The sequence below is a fragment of the Strongylocentrotus purpuratus genome, unplaced genomic scaffold (genome assembly GCF_000002235.5).
Source record: "Strongylocentrotus purpuratus isolate Spur 01 unplaced genomic scaffold, Spur_5.0 spur5_scaffold_11, whole genome shotgun sequence".
Classification (NCBI taxonomy): Eukaryota; Metazoa; Echinodermata; class Echinoidea; order Camarodonta; family Strongylocentrotidae; genus Strongylocentrotus; species Strongylocentrotus purpuratus.
In genome coordinates, this window is record NW_022145596.1 from 10,582,911 (window position 1) to 10,606,061 (window position 23,151).

General features: G+C 35.7%; 2 protein-coding genes and 1 long non-coding RNA gene across 4 annotated transcripts; 2 read left to right on the top strand and 1 right to left on the bottom strand.

The window, feature by feature from the left end:
- Window positions 1-135: 135 nt before the first annotated feature.
- Window positions 136-4,387, bottom strand: LOC105445742. Its single transcript, XR_004063363.1, has 3 exons — window positions 4,193-4,387; window positions 3,453-3,527; window positions 136-2,895 (listed from the first exon to the last, which is right to left on the bottom strand). It is a non-coding gene; the product is annotated as an uncharacterized LOC105445742 (long non-coding RNA).
- A 1,238-nt stretch (window positions 4,388-5,625) lies between these two features.
- Window positions 5,626-11,710, top strand: LOC577693 (protein FRG1). Of its 2 annotated transcripts, none has more exons than XM_030980613.1 (8): window positions 5,626-5,842; window positions 6,723-6,811; window positions 7,281-7,406; window positions 8,537-8,709; window positions 9,357-9,461; window positions 10,019-10,110; window positions 10,735-10,845; window positions 11,220-11,710. In XM_030980613.1, exons 1-8 carry the CDS (start codon window positions 5,778-5,780, stop codon window positions 11,254-11,256), a joined length of 798 nt encoding a protein of 265 aa, XP_030836473.1. In that variant the 5' UTR covers window positions 5,626-5,777; the 3' UTR covers window positions 11,257-11,710. The 2 variants fall into 2 exon arrangements, with proteins under 2 accessions (XP_030836473.1, XP_782999.3); XM_777906.5 differs by having other exon boundaries at window positions 5,627-5,842; window positions 6,720-6,811.
- A 2,297-nt stretch (window positions 11,711-14,007) lies between these two features.
- Window positions 14,008-19,921, top strand: LOC115922215 (60S ribosomal protein L31-like). The gene is made up of 5 exons (XM_030980614.1): window positions 14,008-14,029; window positions 16,077-16,177; window positions 16,941-17,066; window positions 18,083-18,195; window positions 19,839-19,921. The coding sequence occupies exons 2-5, from the start codon at window positions 16,077-16,079 to the stop codon at window positions 19,871-19,873; spliced, it is 375 nt and encodes a 124-aa protein (XP_030836474.1). The 5' UTR covers window positions 14,008-14,029; the 3' UTR covers window positions 19,874-19,921.
- Window positions 19,922-23,151: the final 3,230 nt, after the last annotated feature.

A 23,151-nucleotide genomic window follows, 5' to 3' on the forward strand; every position in this document is an offset into this window, starting at 1 on the left:
CTCTCTCTCTCTCTTTCTCTCTCTCTCTCCCTCTCTGTTTCTATAATACTAAATGTACTATAAAGCTATATATAATAAAGCACATCGCAGGAATTCATTGAATCTTTTAAAGCATGTAAACATTGCACAAGTTCATACATTCATGAATGTCATGGAATATGATTTTATTGACACTGATTCAGACGTAATTATTATAAATTTTACATAACATTTTCCTTGTCTCAATTATGGCTTTACTAACTATAGAAAAGAAAACTACATGTGCAGAAAGGAAACTTTACCATCATTAGTTTCAAAGAGTAGTCAATTGAACTACACACTGATGTAAAGTATGCAATGTAGGCCTACCTTTTTTAATGGTCATTAGGAAGGAATCCTTAATGATATTTTTTCGCAGTCACATGATCAAAGGTTTAAAAAAAATAAAGGAGAATAGAAATGCTCTACTTTTTATGATAACAAAATGGACACTTCACAAAGAAATCAAACACCTTCAAAAGAAGTTCAAAATCAATACATATTGAACGTACCGGTAGTACTGGTAATAATTTCTGCGACTAAGTATAAAATTAATACCATTTTAAAAGGCAATCGTCTATATACATTCTTTATACAATTCATAAAATACGCCTGTTAACATTTGTGCAATTGACAGCATAGAAGGAGGAAGACAAGAATAAGGATAAAAATATAATTATAATAAATTGCCAAAGGAAATAAAATACAAAAAGATTTGAACATATTAAGTGTCGATGTAGAATACTAGTAAACGGAAATTGATATTTCAAAGTAAAGAGCTCACAATGCTCAATATTTTTGTTGGTGTTGTCGTAAAAGTGTAAAAAGAGAACATGCAAGGAAAATTTTGAACAGGATGCTAGTCTAATACTAGAAGCACAACCTACATGTATCATTTAAATAGAAGCATTTCATGAACATATTTGAGAAAAGCAAAAATTACTTTCCAACCATGATGGTAATATCTCTTTTTCTTCGTACAAAGATTGCTCAAGACTTTTCACTGCTTCACCTCTATGTGTCTTGAAAGAAGACACCTTACAATGTCAAATAACATTTAAATATAGCCCATCACTCTTCTTCCTGTCTTGATTATTTTTTGTTTAACTCCTATTGATTCAAAACTGTGAGGGAGGGAGGGAGGGAGATAATGATAATGCTTAACATACATTAATAACTTGACAGTATACAGGTACATGTATAAACAACTTCAAATTGCACATTGTGTAACAATGTATTCCCTTGCAATAATAAATATCTCACACAAGTAAAGATCATAAAGCAGGAAACTTTGTTTTTATAGCACTGTGGTATAAAAGTTAAATATCTATTTACTATAATGACTATATAGAGTGTGCTCTGTCATTCTGTCTTGCCTCCCTGACTAGACTGTACCTAATTATGAAGTCTGTCTTGTCAATGTAATATATTACTCTACAAGCAATATATTTACTTGTCATTTCGTCACATTCAAACTTAACAATCATCAGTATTCAATTTCAAAGTTTTTCAGATTTTCTACATTCAACAAATATGCATTCTACACACACACATCTGCATTACAAAAATGACACTCAAGAAAATTGTTAAATAATATACAAGTGAGGCACTTGGGAATGAAACAGTACAATCTCTTATATGAATGCTCTGTTTTGACTTTCTAAAAGAACTCCCAACAAATCCACTTAAAAAGCAACTAAGCATGAATAAATTACAATATCCATTTTTTCAATTAAAAAAAATGATGACTTTTCAATACAAATTTCAGGTATAAAATGCTAAATTTCATCATTGGGCCAACACAATTAAACATTTGCTCTATCTCTTTACTTTACTCATAAACATTTTTGTTTATTAATTTGGTTTTATGAGATGCAAAACTATACCCTGCCTGAAGTCTATTAAAAAGTTGTTGAACAAGTTATCATATTAACAGTATCGCATCAAGTTATCAGATTAACAGGTGATTTGAGTGGAATTATAATAAAGTTAATTCGTGAATTAAACCAAAAAGTTTTGGAATGGTCAGAAACATGAGTGGCATTATCCACTCCACTTCTCTCCAACATGTCACACAGACATGTACAGATTTATCAGCATTTTGTTTTTGGTAGCTGGCATTTGTTTATGGGACTCTCTTCTCGTCTTGTTGAAAGTGAGTCAGAGCAAGCAACTTTGTAAAATGCAGAATTAAACACAAAGTGGAAGCATGAAATATACAGTTTTAGACAATTCTAAACTTGTGAATTATGTGCTAATTCCTCCTATAACACTTTGAAGTTTGAACATTATTGCATTTGTATATTAAAAAATAGGTTCAAATGAGAATAATCTCAAATACACATGTCCTTTATATGCTGATCTGTAAAATAAAGTGGCCTCTAAATTGCAACTTTAAAATCCTCTTCATACCTGCTGAAATAAATGATAAAAAAGATTTTGTATCAGACTATTATTAAATGTATGCAAATCAGGATACAAACAAAAAATAGCTGGTGCAACCTAGGACCCTATGCATACACTGTGATCTACATGTATATGGTATGATATGTACATATATGTGACACACATCTAGAGCAGATATCATTTGATTCTAAATGCCACAGAAACTTTTCAAGATGATTTACAGCAGCATAGGGTGTATGTCTGAATGAGGCTTCAGTTTAGCTCAATATCAGTAGACACACCCACACAGACACTTGATACTCTCTCATACTTTCCTAGTCAGACCTTTCGGTTAGCTAAGTGACATGTACCATCACAGATAGTGGTCATCTCGATCCATGATGTTTTTGTAGAAGACACATTTCTGGGTCAAACCTTTTCAAGTCCTGTCTTTGATGGTGCAGCTACTTCTTCTCCCTCCATGAAGTCCTCCTATAAAGATGTGAAAAAATATCGATATATAATACTCTTTGTTAAAAATAGATGAACTTAATTAGAGTTTTGCTTGGAGTCTATTTAAAGGTATTCTTGAAAAGTGATAAGAACCCCATTATTACCCCAAAGTAATGGATTGTTTGTCTTCAAAATTCAAAGACAGAAAGAGTAACATATATGAACCATTATGAAGTAAATCTTTTCCTTGCTGGTGGTTCCATGTATGAACATTTAAATTTTTCGAGGGGGGGGGGGTTCAATCAATGTTATTTTAATGTGCTTAGATAATTTGATTAAATAAAGGTAATATATATTGTTAATAAAATATGAAGACTTTAACAAAGAGACTTAATAACAGAGATCATAATTTTTCTTAATAGATGAATGTTTACAATTGAAGAAAATTTGATTCTTTTTTTGTTGTTTCTGGTCTTGCTGTTGTCTTTGTTTTTTGTTGTTGTTGGGGGAGGGGTGTTCCTTTTTGTGTGTGTTGAGTCTGACTTGTTTTTATATTTATCAGGGCCTACAGCAGGTATATTCTCTGGTATACTTACCAAGTCATAAATGACCTTTAGAATCAACGAACAGCTTGGACATGTTGCAACTTCTTCCCCATCACTAAGAGCTTCCTATTGGGAAGAAGGAGGAGAAGGAGGAGGAGGAGGAGGAGAAGAAGAATACAAAAAAAATGCATATTGTAATAACGTAATATATGCATTATTTTCAAAAAAAGATTCACATCTTCAATTATGAAGCTACTCAAAACTATTTTTTTGTTTTCATATTTTCTTTAAAAATAAATACAAATAGATCTAAATACAAAAACAAAATGATGAGACTAGCGACTAAAGAAATAACATGAACAGTCTGAGAAGTCTGGAATGTAAAGACCAAGGACAAGTATAAGAAAAATTGAACCTGATAAGTACATGGATATGGCCATGTGAGGACTTCCGTATGCATTATGCGGCAGTACCGAAAGTCCGAAACCACCGACGCCCGGTCCGCGTCCAAATTCGGCCTTCGCTTCGGATATTTGCCATTTTGCCGGAATTGGGGATTATCTGTACATGAATTGTGTTTATTTTTAAAGAAAGTATAATTAATAATCCCACTCAACACATAATTAAAGTGAAAGTTGGGAGAAAAAAATGACATAAAATTTCGGTTCATTTCATGTAACAACTAACATTCGTGTCCATATGCATGTGCATTGATAGTAACAAAAAATACATCGCCAAATAGAGCATATGGGACTGAACAAAAATGGTACAAAAATAAAGCCTTCATTTACCTTCGTTATCTCAAATCTGTCACCACACGGACAAGGATAGTGATATATTTCCGTTTCTTCGTCATATTCAAAGTCTTCTATTTCCACTTCGTCGTGAAATACCGTCATTTATTACCAAAATATGATTTATTCTTTCTAGGGAAAAAAATCACGTCGAAATTCTGGAATCTAGCAGCTCAAGTTTGCTTTCGATTTAATACTATGGTATCTTTCAAAAAGCTTTCACACTTTAATCTGTGGACCGTGGGTCAGTGACTGGTCGTGAATTTAAAAGATTCCATTTAGATTCTGCATTATTAAACCTTTGGGATTCATTACACTATTTCTGCTATGCCAGATATTGGGTATCATATATATCCTCATAATTAAATTAGACTGGGATTGGTATGGGTTAACCAATGATCATCGCCTATAATAGAAACAACGGACCAGAAACAGAAACCAACAAAGATCCCAGTGATTTCTAGAAAAATATTATATACAATGTATATTGCATGTTTTAAACTCTTTTCTCGCAACTGCCTTCAGATCGAGGATTGTGAGCATGAGTCCGCAAGTTTGGGTCCCAAGTTGGACATATTCAGGGAATCCCATATGCCCTGTACATTAAATGATATTTCTCGGCCTTGGGAGGGGTTGAAGAGTTGAGCAACTGATATTCTTCACAGTATTTTTTTCAGGAGTAGGTCTACTGTTAATGGAAGTGGGGCGGGGTAGGCCTGCATGGGGGATATTTTTATTACATAAAAATATTTGTATAATAATGACTCATGCTGGGAATCAGCTAGGCCCTCTGGGCCTATAAATCAAGCCGATTTCTCACGGAGTGGGGAGTGGGCAGTGGAGCAAAACTTATTTCCCAGCTGCACTGGGCGTCAATAAATACAGATGGCTGGATTGAGAAGGCTGTCAAATGTCAGTTTTATTAAAAAATTCTTTGTACCAGACGAGTAATTTATGTTTTAATAGAGGCTATTATTGCTTTGAATAGTTTGACATATATACATCGATCCCTGACACGCTTGACTGCAGGCCCTTGTCCATGAATTAGGCATTTTTAATGACTATTCAAATTATAATGTAAGCAGACAATTATGCTTTATTTGTAATCTCTTGCATTTTAAGTCATTCAAGCATCTAAATTCTAACGTCAACGATTGAAAATGCAATTATAGCTAATTTATTTTGTAATTGTTTGCTAATTATGTTGTTTTTCTGTCTCCTCAACATTATTTTGAATGTGGGGCCTTAAATAGGCCCTCCGGTTTGCTGATGATCTTTTATTTCTTATAAAATAAGATAATCGGGTCCTGCCAGGCATGTGAGGAACCTATATAATTTTACTCCCGTCATTCTGTCAGCTAGGAAATAAAAATACGTATAGGGTCTAATTAAACAAGTTTCAAAGTTGGAAGTTACAAACTGCCGCATTTTCCAATTGCTATTTGTCTCTTGTAATCACCATTTCATAGCCTTTCGACAACAAAGGGAAAGTTAAAGCTTCTATTTTCACAAACGATATCACCTTTAAACTTTAAATTTTAAATTTAATCCAGCGAATAGGCAGCAAATCTGCAATTAAACGATGTCAGAGTACACATCTGTGAAAGTTGGAAAGCTTAAATTAAAGGGAAGCTCTGATCGTAAATCGTAAGTGTCATTTGATTTTTGCTGCTGCAGCATGCAGCGCGGAGCGGAGCGGAGCCCCGTTCTCATTCGGGCCGCTGCGCTGGCGAGGGTCAGCATCAGCGGCGCTGATTCTAACCAAATCTAGTCTAGTCGTAATTCGGAAGAATATCGATTTCGGAAGTCTATTATTGTGAGATTGCCGGTAATCGTCGCACTTCCAAATTCGAAATGTATGCGCTTCTTCCTGATTTTGAGTGTTGACACAAATAACAAGTAACATTAACAACAAACCATGGCCATGCAAACAGTATAGATCTAGATCTAGTGTCAATTGTCAATGACAATGTCATGACCACTGCACTGAAATGATGACTGTGCATCAATGCAATACTCAATTCAATTTCATGTTCAACTACTTCACCCATATTCCCTTAATTTCATGACCAGATATGTTATTAATTATGTTGATTATTACTACATTAGGGTCTAGACTACTTTAAGTCTTTATGATTAATATTATTAACTTGATTGAGTCTTAAGACTTAAATTACATTTATGATTTATTAGTGATTTACATTGTCAACAACTTGATTGAATCAAAGTTTATCAGACATAGACAGATAGATAGAGTTAGAGGTACGTGCGTACTAACCGGACGTAATGCCTTACTGATACAGTGTACTACTAAAATAAATAGTACTGCTACTACTACCTATGTGTGTGTATTTACAGACGTGTAACAATCAGATCTGATTATTTACACTAGGTCTAATTCTAACTTGGATCTAATCGTTACTACCTTTTCTTTTACAGAACTCAAATTTGAGTATAACTTTTTGTCTCGTAGTCATATCTATGTCTTTGATTGATTTCTCAATTATATTCATCCAATCTCCAGGAGTTCAAAGAAGCACAAGAAGAAGCGAAAGAGAGAACATGAAGAAGGAGGGCAGGCTAGTAGCGAGAAAACAAAAGATGCAGAGGAACATGGTAAATGAATTCTTCTAATTTATGAAGTAAAAAATGTTAAAAGGGTAAAATAGGAAAATGAAACTGTATTTTTTTAAAATTCATTCTTGCTAACCAATGTGTCATATTACCAAATCACTTTTGAAGCTCATCATAAATGCCCTCTGCAAAAATGAAATTGAGTAGTGTATATACAATTGTATGTTTAATTATTCACAAGTTCATACCGGTATTCTTTTGAACAGATTGATCTGTTCCCTCAGAAGATGATGCTGTATGTTGTTTGATCATTTACATGATTCTTTTCAGTCTTGTACTATTTCACTTTACAATTACATTATACATGTCAGTGGTTATTGGTCAAAATAATAAAGTCATCCCTATATCATTTGTGTTTTTAAAGTTTATGCAATTCATCTTTATTGTGTCCTTTCTTACCTCTTTTATCTTAATTCTTGATATTCTCTTTTTGATCGACTTTTGTTTATAGGTGGCTGGTGGGCAGTTACTGAATTCCGAAACATCAAGGGAAATGTTGCAATAGAAATGGGTCCAAAGACATTTCTCTTTTCAATGGACAATGGTCTCTTCACATTAGGAGCTCCTCACAAAACTGGTAAGTGTGAATGGTAAAGTTTGAAATGTTCCTGCCAAATGAAAAGAAACAAATGCAATTGTTAAAATTTAACCTTTAAAAATATTAGAAATACAGTTATTTGATGGTTATAGAAATTATCTAACAGATTAGAGGTAGTATATAAGTCCTATTCAATGTCTTGATATATACAGTGCATCCCAGAAAAACGGAAACCAAGAATTATTGATGTTTTATCATAACTTAATCACTATTCTAATCAATAAATGACACATATTTGTAAAGCTTAGATCCTCCTTTTTCATTTGATGCAACTCATATGATGCATATGTCACGCATGAGTGATTAAAAACAATTTGAAGGAAGGGTACCAAAAAGTCATTTGGCGGACGGTATCTGAATTTCACAGAAAAAAATCACATTTCCAAAAAGTTCATTTTCTGCTCTTTCATATGACACCTCAATCAGGAAAAAGAGCCAGGAAAAACAAAGTTCTGTTTATTTGAAGTAATGCTTGCATTTCCCTAATTTTATTAAATAAATTCATTTTCACTGGCTGTCTGCCCTTACAACAAAAAAGACAAAAGACTTCATGCATGGCAGATCATCAAGTTTGTTGCTACGGCAGGCAGCCAGTGAAAGTGAATTTGTTTAATACAATTATGGAAATGCAAGCATTACTTTACAAACCCATTTAATTGTTAGTTGTGAAACAGCAACATAGTACATACCCTCTTTTTAAAAGGCTTTTTAAATTCCTCTTTAGTGTAGTAAGTGTAGTGTCCACAAATATAAAGAGGTAAAAAAAAAGCGTTAGCACCTGGGCTTCTCCCATATTACAGTTTGCTTTTTTTGTGACCCATATTAAATATTGCCTACTTTACATCTTGGTTTCTTAGGATGTCTTTTCATAAATCTGTCAACATTCAAAAGATGAACGCGGAGCACTGTATTTCAATATCACTGTGACCCTTGTGCTGTACACAGTCTTTATTCTATATGAGAGGGTGAGAGCTGTACAGCTTTGTCACGTTACAATCAAAACAATCCATTTCCTGAAAGCATGGCAATCATTATCAAACTGAATTGAAATTGAAATTCACATTTTGTTTCCTTCTCGTTAATTATCGGTTTCTTTTCACTCCTCACAGCTGTGGAAGGTCCAGCACCCCCAGAGCAGATCACTGCCATCCCAATGTCCGATACTAAGATAGCCTTCAAGAGTGGCTATGGCAAGTTCCTCGGTGTGGATGATAAGAAGAGAGTGGTCGGCAGGTCGGATGCCATGGGACCAAGGGAACTCTTTGAACCCGTTTTTCAAGATGTAAGCACTACTTATAGCTACTTGCGACCTCTATATAGCAAACTATGCCTAATCTGTGACTGTTGGTCCCCAATGATCCCCTTTCTCTTATGTTAATTGCGAGCTGATTTTGATGAGATAACCACCTGTCAGTGACCTTGCAGGAAGGTCTTATCCCCCCTGGCCAAACTAGTGCAGATGGGATTTAAGTCCTAATTTTGTGGTATTGAAAAGAAGGAACCTAAATTCAAATTTTTCAAAACAAAGAATTGAATCCCCAAATTGTTAAATGGGACCAAGCATTAAAAACAATAATTTGTGCATTATAACAAGACATTAAGTTATTCCCCAAACTATATGAGATATTCAAATGGTGGACGATTAAAAAACCATCTAGTTGACCCATTATTGAAGCATACATGGAGTTCATATGCAGCAAATGTTAGCATGTTAATTTATTCATACCCGGTATTAAGTAGCATAAATAGTGCAGTTTGGGTATTTACACTCGTAATATCTCTTTACCAAAGTAATATTTTATGCTGGTATTTTGAGTATCGAACGTCGTCGTGGAATCCATAACATATAAAGCAAAATAAATGTTTGGTGATTGGTGCACTTAATTGTATTATATATTTATTTGTTTCTCTCTGCATTTTGTGATTAAGGGTAACCTTGCTATGCTGGCATACAACAACTGCTTTGTGTCATGTAATGATGAAGGTGAACTGATGGCGACAAGTACCAAGGCAGGACCTGATGAGATGATAGTGGTAAGTGAACTTTCATTTCCAAAAATAATGTTTTCATATTTCAAATCATCTTTTTTAGCAGGAAGCAATTGCACATACATGTATACAATGTACATATAGTATTGTAGTTGTTATTGTGGAGATGAATTGCATAAAGTGCATACATGAAATAGTGCTGGAATGTGTTGCGTAAAGCTAAGCTGATTAGATTAAAGCTTTAAGATTCAAAATATCTTGGTGGGTCTCAGCTTCAAGGATTTGTAAAACACAAACAATTTCATTCAAAATGATTATGGTAAAAAGTAAAAATCAACAATGAGCTTTTGATTTTGAACCAAACTCACATCATATCTATAAGTTTTCAAGAGCTCAAGACATAGATTTGGACTAGATTTGGACTGAAGATGGTTAGTGTAGGGTGTCTTTAGCTTTTCAGTTTATATCCATCATGATATAAGTGTGTTTGAGTTTCATATGTCATATTACTTTTGAAAATAATGGCATTTGTGGTTCTACAAAAATATACATTTCTTAGGGTGATATCATATTTACAAATTTTGCTATGTTTATATTTCTAGATAAGAAGTGATGAGCCTCTGGTGAAGAAGAAAAAAGATGATCTGCCTGAGGAAGGAAAAGGTGACCTCAGGGAATGTGAGGTCAGCTATGTGTAAGTCAGATCAATAAAATAAAAATTTGACATTAGATTTTTTTAAATCAGTTAAATAATATTCATTTGAAAGAGAAATTGCATTTTTTCCCCCTCCCCTCCCATTGTGCCCAAAACTCTTCATAATTATTTTTTCCATATTAATGCTCGCTATAGGTATGTGAACTAAGACACTACTTTAATACTGGGAAAGAATTAACAAGGAAATTATGGTGTTGGTATAATCACAAATATACATATTTCTGCACTTTAGAAGAATTCTGATTATTACTTATAACAAAATTGAGTGAGCTAGGAAATAAATCTCAAAAGGGAGCATGAGTTCAAAATGGTATATGAGCAAAATGTATGGAGATAATCCTTTTCTATATAAATTGTTTTCATTCATGTCCATTGTTTGCCTGAAGTTCAAAGCCAATTTTCTGAATTTATCTGAATCTGAAATAATATGGCTCAACACTCCTGGTGAAGTAAAAAATGAGTCGGAACATGTAATTAATATCATTGTAGAATTCTGATTATTAAGGAACAAATATTATACCCATTACATGAAGCAAAGATATTATGAAACTTTCCTTTAAACAACTTTCCACTCACTCTAAAAAATATCCATTTTGATTGCAGGAAGAAGTTTCAGAGTTTTCAGGATCACAGGATGATCATCAACGAAGGAGAGAGGACAGGTCTCTCAAACGCTAGGGAGAAGGGAAAGTTGCATGAAGCACTTCTAGACAGGTAAAGTAACTTTACTGGTGTGATAGAAAGGAATTGAAAATGGTTTATTCATTTGCTGCTGCCATTTTTTTTTATATACATAATTCAGCAGATCTGCAAATCGTCTGTTTGGAGACAGAAGGGCATTAGCTCATAAACACAGAGTTAACGTCCTTTTGCTTTTGAACAGGTGACATGATTTTTTTTTTAAATCATTTAATCATACACTTTTTTTTTTTTTTTTTTTTTTTTTTGTAGTTCACAGATGCCAAATGTGATATTTAGTGTCTTATCTTTGCTTTCGTTTATTTACCATAGATCTATATGATTTATTCACATTCAGTACTTGTTTTTTGTAATGTGGAGATAAATTTATTTATTCTTTATTCATGTAGGAGAGAGAAGATGAAAGCTGACCGATACTGCAAATGACCCATGCTGTCTGGTATACTCCACTGTTGCAATCTACCTGTCTGGTCTCAACCCCGTAGGTGAGACCTGGACCGGAATGCTGAACTTTTCCCTGTGGTCCAGCTGATGTATGCTTGGCTCAAGGAATCATGAACTATATCCGATTAGTCTTGAAAAATCTGCTCTGGTGTGCAGAATATTACATTTGAAGCGTACCTACACTCTTGGAAAGGATCCTTTCTGATAGATGGGTCAATTTATTGTGTCTCGGCCTAGATAATCCTTGCGGGCATCGATTCATGAATCCATCAAAAGTACAAGTTCATCAACATCCAATTGAAATGCCTTTATTGAAGTTTACACAGGTTTCCATGGGATTTCATTAAACTTGTACATGTGCTTTTTGAAGACTTTTCACTTATAGACGTCATTAAAATGTTATCATATCATTTTCCCTCTTTACTCTATGTAGTCGTAGAGTGATATATATTTTAATTAATTTTTTTTTTAAATCAACATTTTATTGTGTGAAGTTGTCGCCCCAGGGGGGTGTTTCATAAAGCTGTTCGTAAAGTTACTCGTGACTTTACGAATGACTTAAATATGAAAAGCCAAATAGGATGCTCAATCATTTTTAACTGCATCAACTCAAGTTGGACTGTGCAGATGTATATTAATATTCTTATTATAACAAACATTTTTAATGCAAAGTATATATTTTTGCCATAATTTAATTGAGGTTATTGGAAATATAGTCACACTTTGTTAAAACATCAGGAAAAACTTTGGGCATCCTATCTGGCACTTCATATTCAAGTGGTTCGTAAAGTCATGCGTAACTTTACGAACAGCTTTATGAAACACCCCCCAGATTGATTAAGAAAGAAGAAATTACAAGTATATGTGAAATATTGTGTAGGTATGACAATTAAACTTGTTTATATTTGTATACTCAAAAGAGAATGATTGTAAATTTGTTTGATTACATGACATGGATCAAATTAGATGTCCCTTAATATTTGAACCCTCCTTCTACGTTTCAGACTCCTTTTTGCTATGAAAAATGTATATTTATCTGATATTCACTCAAAGAGAAGACAAAAACATTAAAAGAATCATGCTACTTTTTTTTTTAAATGAATCTTAGAATGAAATCAGTAACTAACAACAAGCCTTCCACATACTCTGTGTGGTAAATCATATTACAGAAATATAACTAAGTAGAGGTATGGTGATCTTAACTCTTTTGTGTGTAGGCCTATTCCTTTTTTAAAAAATACCAGGAGGATTGGCTAGGTCAATTCACACAATAATTTTTTTTTTTTTTTTGGGGGGGGGGGAGGGGATTTTGTTTGCCTTTGAATTCATTGATGAAAAGGAAATGTAGATTGTAAATATATTTCTCATGCTTTGATATATCAAGAAATGTAAAGATTCATGTACAGATGCATTTGAAATATTTTATTATTCACAGTGTAATTCATCATTGTAAAGAAATGTTAAGTACTTGTATAAAAGAGACGTTTGAAATCAAGCTTTGAATATTTATTGATTTTATTGGTGTGTCGTGAGCAAAGTGATGTGAGATGAACTGTAGGATTAGAACAGGAAAGTGGTATGAAATATGAAAATAAATTTAAAGGGGAAAAAAAAAAGATGAAAAGAAGAGAAAGTATAAAGATAGAGTGAGGGTTTTATAAGGTAGGAAGGAGCACATGGAAAGGTAATGGAACAAAGAGAGAGATGGAGAGTGCAAGTAGATTAATGAAAAATTAATGAGTAAATATATAGATGTGTGGGAAAAAATTGCACAATCAATTGTAGAGGGATGGATGAGTACTCTTGAGGAGAGATAGACTGTTGGAAATATGACATAGATTCTGCTGGGAAAGGAAGATGTATTAGAATATACGGCTAAGAGACGTGTACATAGAGCGTGAGAGGGGAAGTGAAAAGCAGATCGAATTGAAAGAGATAAGTAGATATGAGGAAGCTAGGAGAAGTAAAGAAACAAAAAAAAAAACAATAGGGGATGGGGGAAGAGGGAGGTATATAGAGTGGTAGAGATTGGCGGGAGGGAGGGGGGGGGGGATCGAGAAATGGAGGGAGAGAAACACCGTAGAGAAATGGAAGATCAAGAGATTGGGAGAGGAAATCCCGATCTAAAGAAAGCTACAACCACAATTAGGAGAGAAAATCCCCGCCCCCCCCCCCCCCCCCCCCCCCCCACTCCGAGAACGGACGGACCCCATGCGTGTTGCCAAAATGTCCTTTTCGTAACAAAAGAAAAAGGTCGACCCGTATTGACTTTACACACCGGAATTTTGCTGAAGGGGGGGGGGGGGGGGGGGGGGGGTGGGGGGGCTGAAAAAGGCTCGTATACAAAAGAAAAAGGTCGAGCCGTATTGACTTTACACATCGGACTTTTGCTGAAAAGGGGGGGGGGGGTCGGTTGGAACACGCATATGCGTACCCTAAATAACACTGAGTGGGGGGGGGGGGGGGCGGGAGAAAATCAAGTCGGGCAAAGAGAGACTCGGTGGAGTTAAATTAGAGAATTAAAAAGAACAAATAATATAGATGGGGAGTAAGATGATAGGGTGAAACAAGTAGGGAGGTGTATCACACGACGAAAATATTAATATCATATTGCAAGTTTGAAGTTACAGATAGTTAATTAGTTATGGATAAAAAAATACATGTAGTTGATCCAATCCGGATATGGCCTGGATCCAAGTTCCCGAATAAAGTCGAGCGCCAGCTACGTTCTCTTTTAGCTTATGTGATTATCAAGGTATTACGACAAAATTTTATCTTCGAAATATCCGTTTTAATCGTAGTTATCCTGAATTGAATCATTATAATGAATACACCTTTTATGAAACAAAATATCATATTTACAATTTATGTGATGAATATAACACTTTTAGTCCATATTCACTATATCTACCGCAATTCTCTTCGTCTAATCTGTATTCAATGTTGCACGGTTCATGAATGATAAAGGATGCTTACGTGCAATTCCCCATAATATTCCCAGTTTTGTGTGCTTTGTGTCTGTCTCTGCGTCTTGCTTCCATATTTTGTGAAATGTGTATGCTATTAAATGATTTGGCAAATGTATTATCTAGTTATTAATCTAACTTTAATCAATTTTAAGGGAGAAAAACCTCAAAATACGTTGACGTATTATGACATAGATTTTGACCGTGTTGTCTTTCATAATAGCCCCACACGATTAGTTACGTGTGTGTAAACATGGCACCCATTTTGGGGAGGAGCTAGAGCTTGAACGCACAATTTCATATCATAGACATAGTATGGTTTTGAGGTTGAGAATTATTGCAACTTAAGTAAGCTACAAAATAATCACCCAGATATGCCATGTATTATTATGATGACGTCCATGCCGATTTGATTACTGAAACGGATTGACGATAAATCAAGAGAATTTGGGAACAAAAAATTTTCTTGCATGAACGTGAAGTTCTTCCCGTCTTTGACTTTGGTCCCAACTTGTAACTTATATGCATGTGCCCAACAATGAATGAATGATATTTAGCTTATTTCTTGACATGGCTATTAGATCTACTATTAGTACTATTATCCTTGGCTTAGTTAAAACTCAGGTGAGGTAAATGGGTACCCCGGTAGGATTGTTCCTTGAATTTTAATTGAAATGGACTGCGCTGATTACGGCTGCCGGAAGTAAAGCTAAGATACTAATTTCTAAAGCTCTATAATGTGATATGCGCTATACAAGAACTGAATATTATTATTAAATTTTATGAATAGCAAAACATGTGCACCGATGTGCAAATTAATTGAAAAGTAGGATCTAGACTAGGTCTACTAAAATTAAAAAGGATAAAAGAAATTCTGTGAACATTGCTGTGCCACGACATAGATTTGCATAGTGAAGGAGTTATAGGAGGGGTTTCTGGTTTAATTTTGAGTGGTTACCTTTGTATGGACATGTACAGCATGCAGCAACAATGAAGATGTTCAAAATTACACTTTCCAGACATCAAAACACACATAAATCAGTCACAACACAGAGGCAGTCACTGACTCTGAATTGATCAGTAGACTTGTTATTTTGGTTTCATTAAAGAATTTTTTTTTTTTTTTAATTTAAAATTCACTTTGAATGACAGTCTAGATATATGCACATGTCTCAACCCTCTCCCACTAAAACATTCTCCCACTAAAACATTCTCCCACTCAAACATTCTCCCATATTGGAGTAGATCAAAGTAAATTTAAAGTAGACTGTAGAAGGTAACCCCTTTTCAGCAAATCAAAGAAAGTCAAATTATAAATGGGAGGTTGTTTCCAAAATAGACTACCGATACCAAAATTCTGAGGAAATCTCCTTGGGACAGATAGGACAGATTTTCAAGAAATTAGCACTTACCGGTAGGTTATTTTCTACTAGGATATTGTTGATCAAAATGTTTCAATTTGATAAGACTAATAAAAAGATATTAAGATTATAATTTTAGGGTCTGCATTGATATAAAATTCCTTAATAAAAATCGAAATCAAGATCTTCATCCCCCCCCCCCCCCTCTCTCTCTCTCTCTCTCCCTCTCTCTCCATTGTTGAAAACCCCCAAACCAATAACAGTCTTCATAATTATGCTCTCAATGGACTAAAATGAAATAAGAAAAAGATAAGCATCAACCGTAACAACAACAAAAATGGGTGTGGACAAAAACCCATCCACAGCTCGGGAGTTTCCATTGAGAATAGACCTCCACCAGAGATTGAGAAATTACTTCTCTATCGTTTGTATCCATCACTTGACAGTTCCTTGTTTTCTTCTCCTTAACTTACAGATGGTGAAGAAGGGAGGATCCGAGAAGAAGAAGCGCTCTGCGCTCAACGAGGTTGTCACCCGTGACTACACCATCCATCTCCATAAGCGCATCCATGGCGTGTAAGTCAAGAGACATATTAGGGACTTTTAGATTAGCATGTCGACATGGTGGACTGCTACGTGTGACGTCCTTTTAAGGCACAGGCAGTGCTTTTAAAGGATGTCACATTGCCTTATAAGGACGTCACACGTACGGTAGCAGTCCACTCTGTCGATGTGCAAATGTAAAAGTCCCTACTAACTCATTCCCGAGCCCTGTTTCATTCAACTTGTTATCAATAAAAAGTTAAAATAAACGTTTGTGCTACTGAAATCATTGCATTTGATTGACTGGGAAGAAATTTGTTGTTGATAAGAAAAAATGAAAAGGTGCCCTGGAAAGGTTGGGTCTGGAAGAATATATGGTGGAAGTGGTTATTGTTGAGGTAACATTAAAACATATTTAAAAAAACCGAAAATAACTGATAAAGGTTGGATTTTCTAAATTTCCTGGTACAGATTCATTAATTTCATTTCATGGCCAGTGTTTTATTTTTGAGCTTTTCCATTTGGCAAGACATTAATTTCATTTCAAGGCCATTGTTTTATTTTTGAGCTATTTCCTTTGGCAAGACATTATCTGCATTTGTCACATTCCATCCACATGAGGTAAATAGGTACCTGGCAGGAATTGATTCCTTAAAAATGCTTGAGTGCTGTAATGGCAGCTATACTGTATCTAAAGCCAGGGTAATAATAATGGAGTGGCAATGTGCCAGACATGAGAGCTATACAAGACTCCACTATTATTGATATTATTTTTTTTCCTTGTCTGGCTATGCAGGAGTTTCAAGAGGAGGGCTCCACGTGCCATCAAGGAGATCCGCACGTTTGCCACCAAGATGATGGGCACAGATGACATCAGGATTGACACCAGGCTCAACAAGCACATCTGGTCTCAGGGTGTCAGGTAGGGTGGCCTTACATCTTATGTTTTATTAACCAACTGATCAGTCATATGGGGCATTGCAAGAAAGTTGTGATTGATTGCAAGTTGCAAAATTTGCAACTGATATTTGCAATCGATTGCAACTCAACTTTCTTGCAACACCCCACTAGTCTCTTAAATTTCCTAGGATTTTGTTAGGATTAAAGTTTTAACAATTAAATTAAGTTAACTAGATTCTAACTAGCTTTTATTCCCCCTCCCCCCCCCCCCCCTCTCTCTCTCTCTTACTAATTGGGGCGTTGCAAGAATGTTCAGTTGAATCAATTGCTAATTTGCAATTTATCGCAAGACTTCCGCTTGATTTGGGGGATTTGCCTTTATTGCAACTTTCTTGCAACGCCCCAATGAAATCTCTCTTGCTTTGTCTATAGCGCTTTATAAAAATTAAATATTATTATTATTTATTATAGACTAGTGAGCTTGTTTGTTAATGAGCAAAGTAGAGTGTTTGATGATGCCTGAGATAGTGTCTTAACTTTCTGAGTTTCTGACCTTGCGTTCAGACTTCCAGAATCCATCTTATAGCTATAATTACGATTTTTCTCCAGTCTGAACATAAGAAAACAGTGTATAGCAAAAACCCCTGTTTTAGTATTTTTTCACTCAGAAACTTAATAACTTAACTGCTCTATTCTGAACAATGTATTATTGTACAACATTCGAAGATGCTTGTGGAAACTTACTGATAATTTTCTTTACGTTCATGTATGGACTGATGTGATTTACATAAGGGTACAATGATTGCACGCAACCAAAAAAGATGAGCTATACTTATCCATGTAATTCAAAGGAATTCTGCAAAATAATCAGGGCCGTGTATTGTCAAACTTGTTATCACTAAAGTAACAAATGTCGAACACTAACAAGTCCACTCGCATGCAATCTAATGCAGTTATTTAAGTAGTTTATATAAGTTATTGTAACTTGTTTGTTATAACAATTTTTCAAAATTTTCTCTCTCTCTGTCTCTTGTACAGGAGTGTTCCCTTCAGGGTGAGGGTAAGGCTTGCCAGGAAGAGAAACGAGGATGAGGATTCCCCACACAAGCTCTACACCCTCGTCACACACGTAGCTGTCCCATCATTCAAGGGTATGTTATTAGCCGTATCCGGACACCTACCCCCTGGACATCCACCCCCGAATAACTACCCCCTAGAATAGTTTTCCGGGGGTAGTTGTCCGTGGGTAGTCTTCCTAGAGGGTGGTTGCCCTAAGGGATCGTTGACTGGGGGTGGTGGTTATCCGGGGGTAGGTGTCCTAGAACTGTTTTTAGCACCTTGTAGAAAGGACGGTACAAAGGCAACAGTTATAGAGATATGAAAGTAATGATTTTGGCATTATTGGCTGTTTTATTTCAAATGGTATAGGATTTTCCAATGCTGATCATTACGGGATATTTTATTATTAGAAGTAGTAGCAGTAGTGGTGGTGGTAGTAGTGGTAGTTGTAGTAGCTTCCCCACCAATTTGAGCCACTGTGACCATCGAGCCTTTCCTCTTGACTTGGGGAAAGTATGCTCAGGAGCATTAACCCTATGTTAACTGGGGGGGGGGGGGTCAATTTGACCCCCCCCCCTGTAGAAATTTCGCGACTACTCCAAAACCGCGGCAGATATAAAATTTTCCTTTCACGACTTTTTACTTTCGAGTCTTACGCATCTTTTAAAACAATTTTTTCGAAAATCGGACCTACGGTTACAAGGTCACGTGACCTTTTGTCTTTGCATGTCAGCCCGAAAATCGCTCATTTTCATGATTTGTGTACAAAACATATGTAAAAGTCATTTTTCCTAAAAATAGATAAAACATTGGTTATTGAGTCTTGTTTAAAGTTTAGATGTTTGTTTTGGGGTCAAAATAGTTGAATTGTAGTTATAAATGAAATAAAACAACAAAAACACTAAAATACATAAGTTAAAAAAACAATGAAATACATAAGAAATTATCAAAACAAGAGATAACATAAGGAATAACCTGGCTCTTCCAATTTTTTGTGTTGTATTATTATTCCAAATGGTCTAATAAATATATGTAGTGAAAAAGAATACTTAAATATGAATAATCTATGATTTATGGGCAGAAATGTGAATTTCATGACCTTATTTGCATAAATTAGCATAAATATGCAAATGAGTGAATTTTTCAAAAATTTGAAATTACCATAGTATTCTTTACACTTCACTTGACATGCATGCAAATTTTCGCGGAGATCGGCGGTGAAACGGCCGAGATCTTAGGGGAGGGGGGGGGGGTCAAATCGACCCCCCCCCCCCCCCAGTAAAAACCTGGTCTGAAATAGCCCAGTTAAGATAGGGTTAAATCACATACATCTTGGTATTCTTAAAAAAAAGTTGACAGCTTCATAGCTTCTTCATTGTAATTGGTGCAATGAATTACTTCAGCGTGTTGTGAAATGAAGAGTGTTATGTCATGCACATCCAGCATTAAAGAATTGGTTTGATGTTCATATGTATGAAAGGTTATTTATGCAAGATGAATCTTATACATTTGGGACTATAGAGTATTTGCAATATCTGGGTGTAGCCAAGTATTACTCATGTAATGTATGGTTTTTGTTTGTTCTCAGTAGCAAGGGTTGAATATTCTATCCTTGTTTTGTAATTTCCTGCCATTTTTGGCACTTACAGAATAGTACCATTACAGAATAAGGTTCATAACATTCAACGTAAATCTAATTTCCTTCCTTTTTCTTTTTTTCTTTCATCTCTTTCAGGTCTGCAGACTGTCAACGTGGACAACCAAGATTAAATAATTAAGATCAATGAATAAAGAAGTCATCCGCACGTGTACATGGTAGAAACACTTTGTCATCCGTGTAGTGCTTTGGAGTCCTTGTGTTATTCAGTTTAATGACGATGATTTTAGATTGTAAAATGCATCCTTCAGTGTGATTGCTGATTGTGACCGTGATGTATGTTTGTGATTGAAAGTTGTACTACAGAAAGCAGTGACTAATGACAGGAGAATGGTATTATGTACTCGGGTGTAAAAAAAATACTGTTTGTTTGTAGAAACTTTTAGGGTTTGGTGTTGTATAAGTGTGATTTACTCACTGTGCTAGTCACATATTTTCTACAGTCTCAATGGATTATCTTCACTTCTATGAGATTGACTCAATGGGTGTGATCTTGTGAGTGTTGAAGCATAGTGTATGACAGTTGACTGGAAGGTCTAGTCGTGACTAGTGGTAGTAAACATTAAAAAAACAATGTTCAACTTTTATGCTAGTCAAAGATTTGCTTCAGTCTCGATAGTCTTCAGTCAATTAGATTAGATTAGTATGATCCTGTTGAGTGTTGAAACATGGTGTATGAGAGTTGACTGGAAGGTCTAGTTGTGATTAATAGTAGTCAGAGTTTATGGATAAAAGTATGCAGTGAAATGAGTGAACGTAGGATAAAGAAGGAGAATATAACCTTGTAATGGAATAATATCTAATTAATTGCTGTGGAATTATGGTATGTTTAGAACAATTTCAGAGAGAGAGTGAGAGCGTGTGAGATAAGATAAAACGTAAGAAGGTTGAAAAATGAATAACAAATATAAATCAAACGACAAACTATACAAAAGACAAATCAACCAGCACTCCAACATCAAGGAATAACCCTGGTTTTTCAATTTTTTGTGTTGTATTATTATTCCAAATGGTCTAACAAATATATGCTTAAATATGAATAATGTCTGATTTATGGGCAAAAATGTGAATAAATTACCATAAATATGCAAATGAGTGAGTTTTTCAAAAAAATGAAATTACCATAGTATTCTATACACTTAACTTGACATGTATGCAAATTTTCGCGGCGATCGGTCGTTTCACGGCCGAGATCATAGGGGGGGGGGGGGAGGGGGCGGAAGCCCCCCCCCCCCCCCCGGGCTATGCAGTTTCAAAATAGCCCGGTCTAAATAGGGTTAAAGGAAGGGGGAAGGGGCACTTCGTATTCAGTCGAGGACGCAGGTTCGAAACTGAGTCGCGTCTTCCAGATGGTGACCTAAAGTTCGGTCCCCAGACGTAAATAATCATATCTGACTGATACACACACACACACACACACACACACTTCTTTTAAAGTAGAAGGGGCACCTATCTGATTTTAAAAGGGGCACTTTCCTACATAAAAGGGCACTATTGGAGTACTTGAAAAAGTGGGGGGGGGGGGGTGGGGAGGCGCCTTTGCTCCCGAACGATGACAAGAAATCGCTGCTCCTGCCGTATGGCTGTGTTATCCACATTGCTGTCTGGATAAATTCTCATCAGTCACATCATAATCACCACATTATAGGTCCCGATTTTCAAAAATACCATTTTTATTTCGTTTATCGGAAGTGATGAAGCCCCCCCCCCCACCCTCCTTCGACTCTCAAGCTTACCATAGTAGGTTCATGCTCTAACCCGGTAGGATGTTTACGGGGGCACATCCCCCATCAAAGAGGATTTTTTTTTAAAGTGAAGACGAAAGGGAGAGGGGAACTTGAGACGGAAGTAAGTCTAGCTCCCCCTCACCTTCTAGGTATCCTTTTTTAAATTCACATTTCATTCACCGAATAAGACCTGTGACCCCCTCCCCCTTAAAAAAAAAAAAAAAAATAAAAGATAAATTAATGATAATAATAATATATTAAATAAATTAAATTAAATTAAATCAACAAAAAAAAAAAACATATTCACGTGCCTCCTGAATGGTTTAACCTACGCTACGCCATTTACTTGTACAACCCACCACAAAGTGTAAAAATGGTCGTCTCTGTCGCAAACTTACTGGAAGGTTTATATCAACGCATATTCAACATGTAGCTTCTATATAGGCCGACATTATAGGCATGTGTTTTAAGTCCCTCATCCTCCTGCCATCTATAGGACGGCGGAATTCTCTCCCAGACAAATTGCGAGGGAGACGAAGGAAAGGGTAAGGGGATAGGGATGGTTGAATGACACAGACCTATGGATTTTTGTTCTTCTGCTGCTTGTCAAGAGGGGGGGGGGGGGGGGGGATTCGTGTCCCACTTCACCCCGTTCTCCCATACATGATAAAGGCATGCGGCACTATCATATTTGCAGAAGGGGCATGCGGTTTGAATGACACACAAATATTTAAAAAAAAAGCTAGGCACTAGCAGTTAAACATATAGCAGGGGAATTATTATAATTAAGAAACGCAGGATATACAGATTTACGTCAAAATAAATCATTCGGGCATTACCCCCACCCCTCACCCCTCCATACAGACCATTCCCATCAAAAGAGGTTTCCTTATAACTACAAGTTTATGGATCGCAATAAGTTGAGATGTTTTGCCCCTCCTGAGGCCACAGTCTGGATATGCCTCTGGTAGACTATTTTGTAATTACTCACTGATTAAAAAAAGAGAGCCTAATCAAACGATCGTTTGTTTATTTATTTAATAAATCATTAAATAATGAATTATCATTATATCTTAACAAAATGAACGGCAAACCAGTAAAACGATACCACACGGAACTTTGATCTTGTTGTAAAATCAATATCAGATTACACAACGCCGTCTCCTTGGCAACGGGGTCACGCTTTGATCTCAGTTTGCATGGTTCAGTGAAATAAAATGTTTGTAATTGTTCCTGCTTTTTCACTGATCTGATTGTAAGTGAGAAAGCCCCAAGGGGTATTATCAACGTAGCCTGAAATAAATATCATGGGCCTTGGCATAGTGGTTTTATTGGACGGAGAAACATTGCTGGAGAAATATTAAGACTCAAAATCGATCGCGTCCAACCCTTAAGGCAACTTTATTAACTCGTCGGACCAAAAATCGATGAAAAAACGTCCCATTCTTGTTGGAAGTCATTACGCAGACATAAATGGACTGTTGCGTTTTCAAATGAGATTGATTTTTTCCTCCCCATTTCTCTTTCATCTTTCGGATTTCTTTTGTTCCGTATTGAATGCTTGAAAAGTATTGTGTACACTACAGTGTTGGAGTGATTGGAATAAGTTATATCAATACGGATGTGCGTGCTAGCCAGGTATTATTGAAGAGGGTAATTAAACT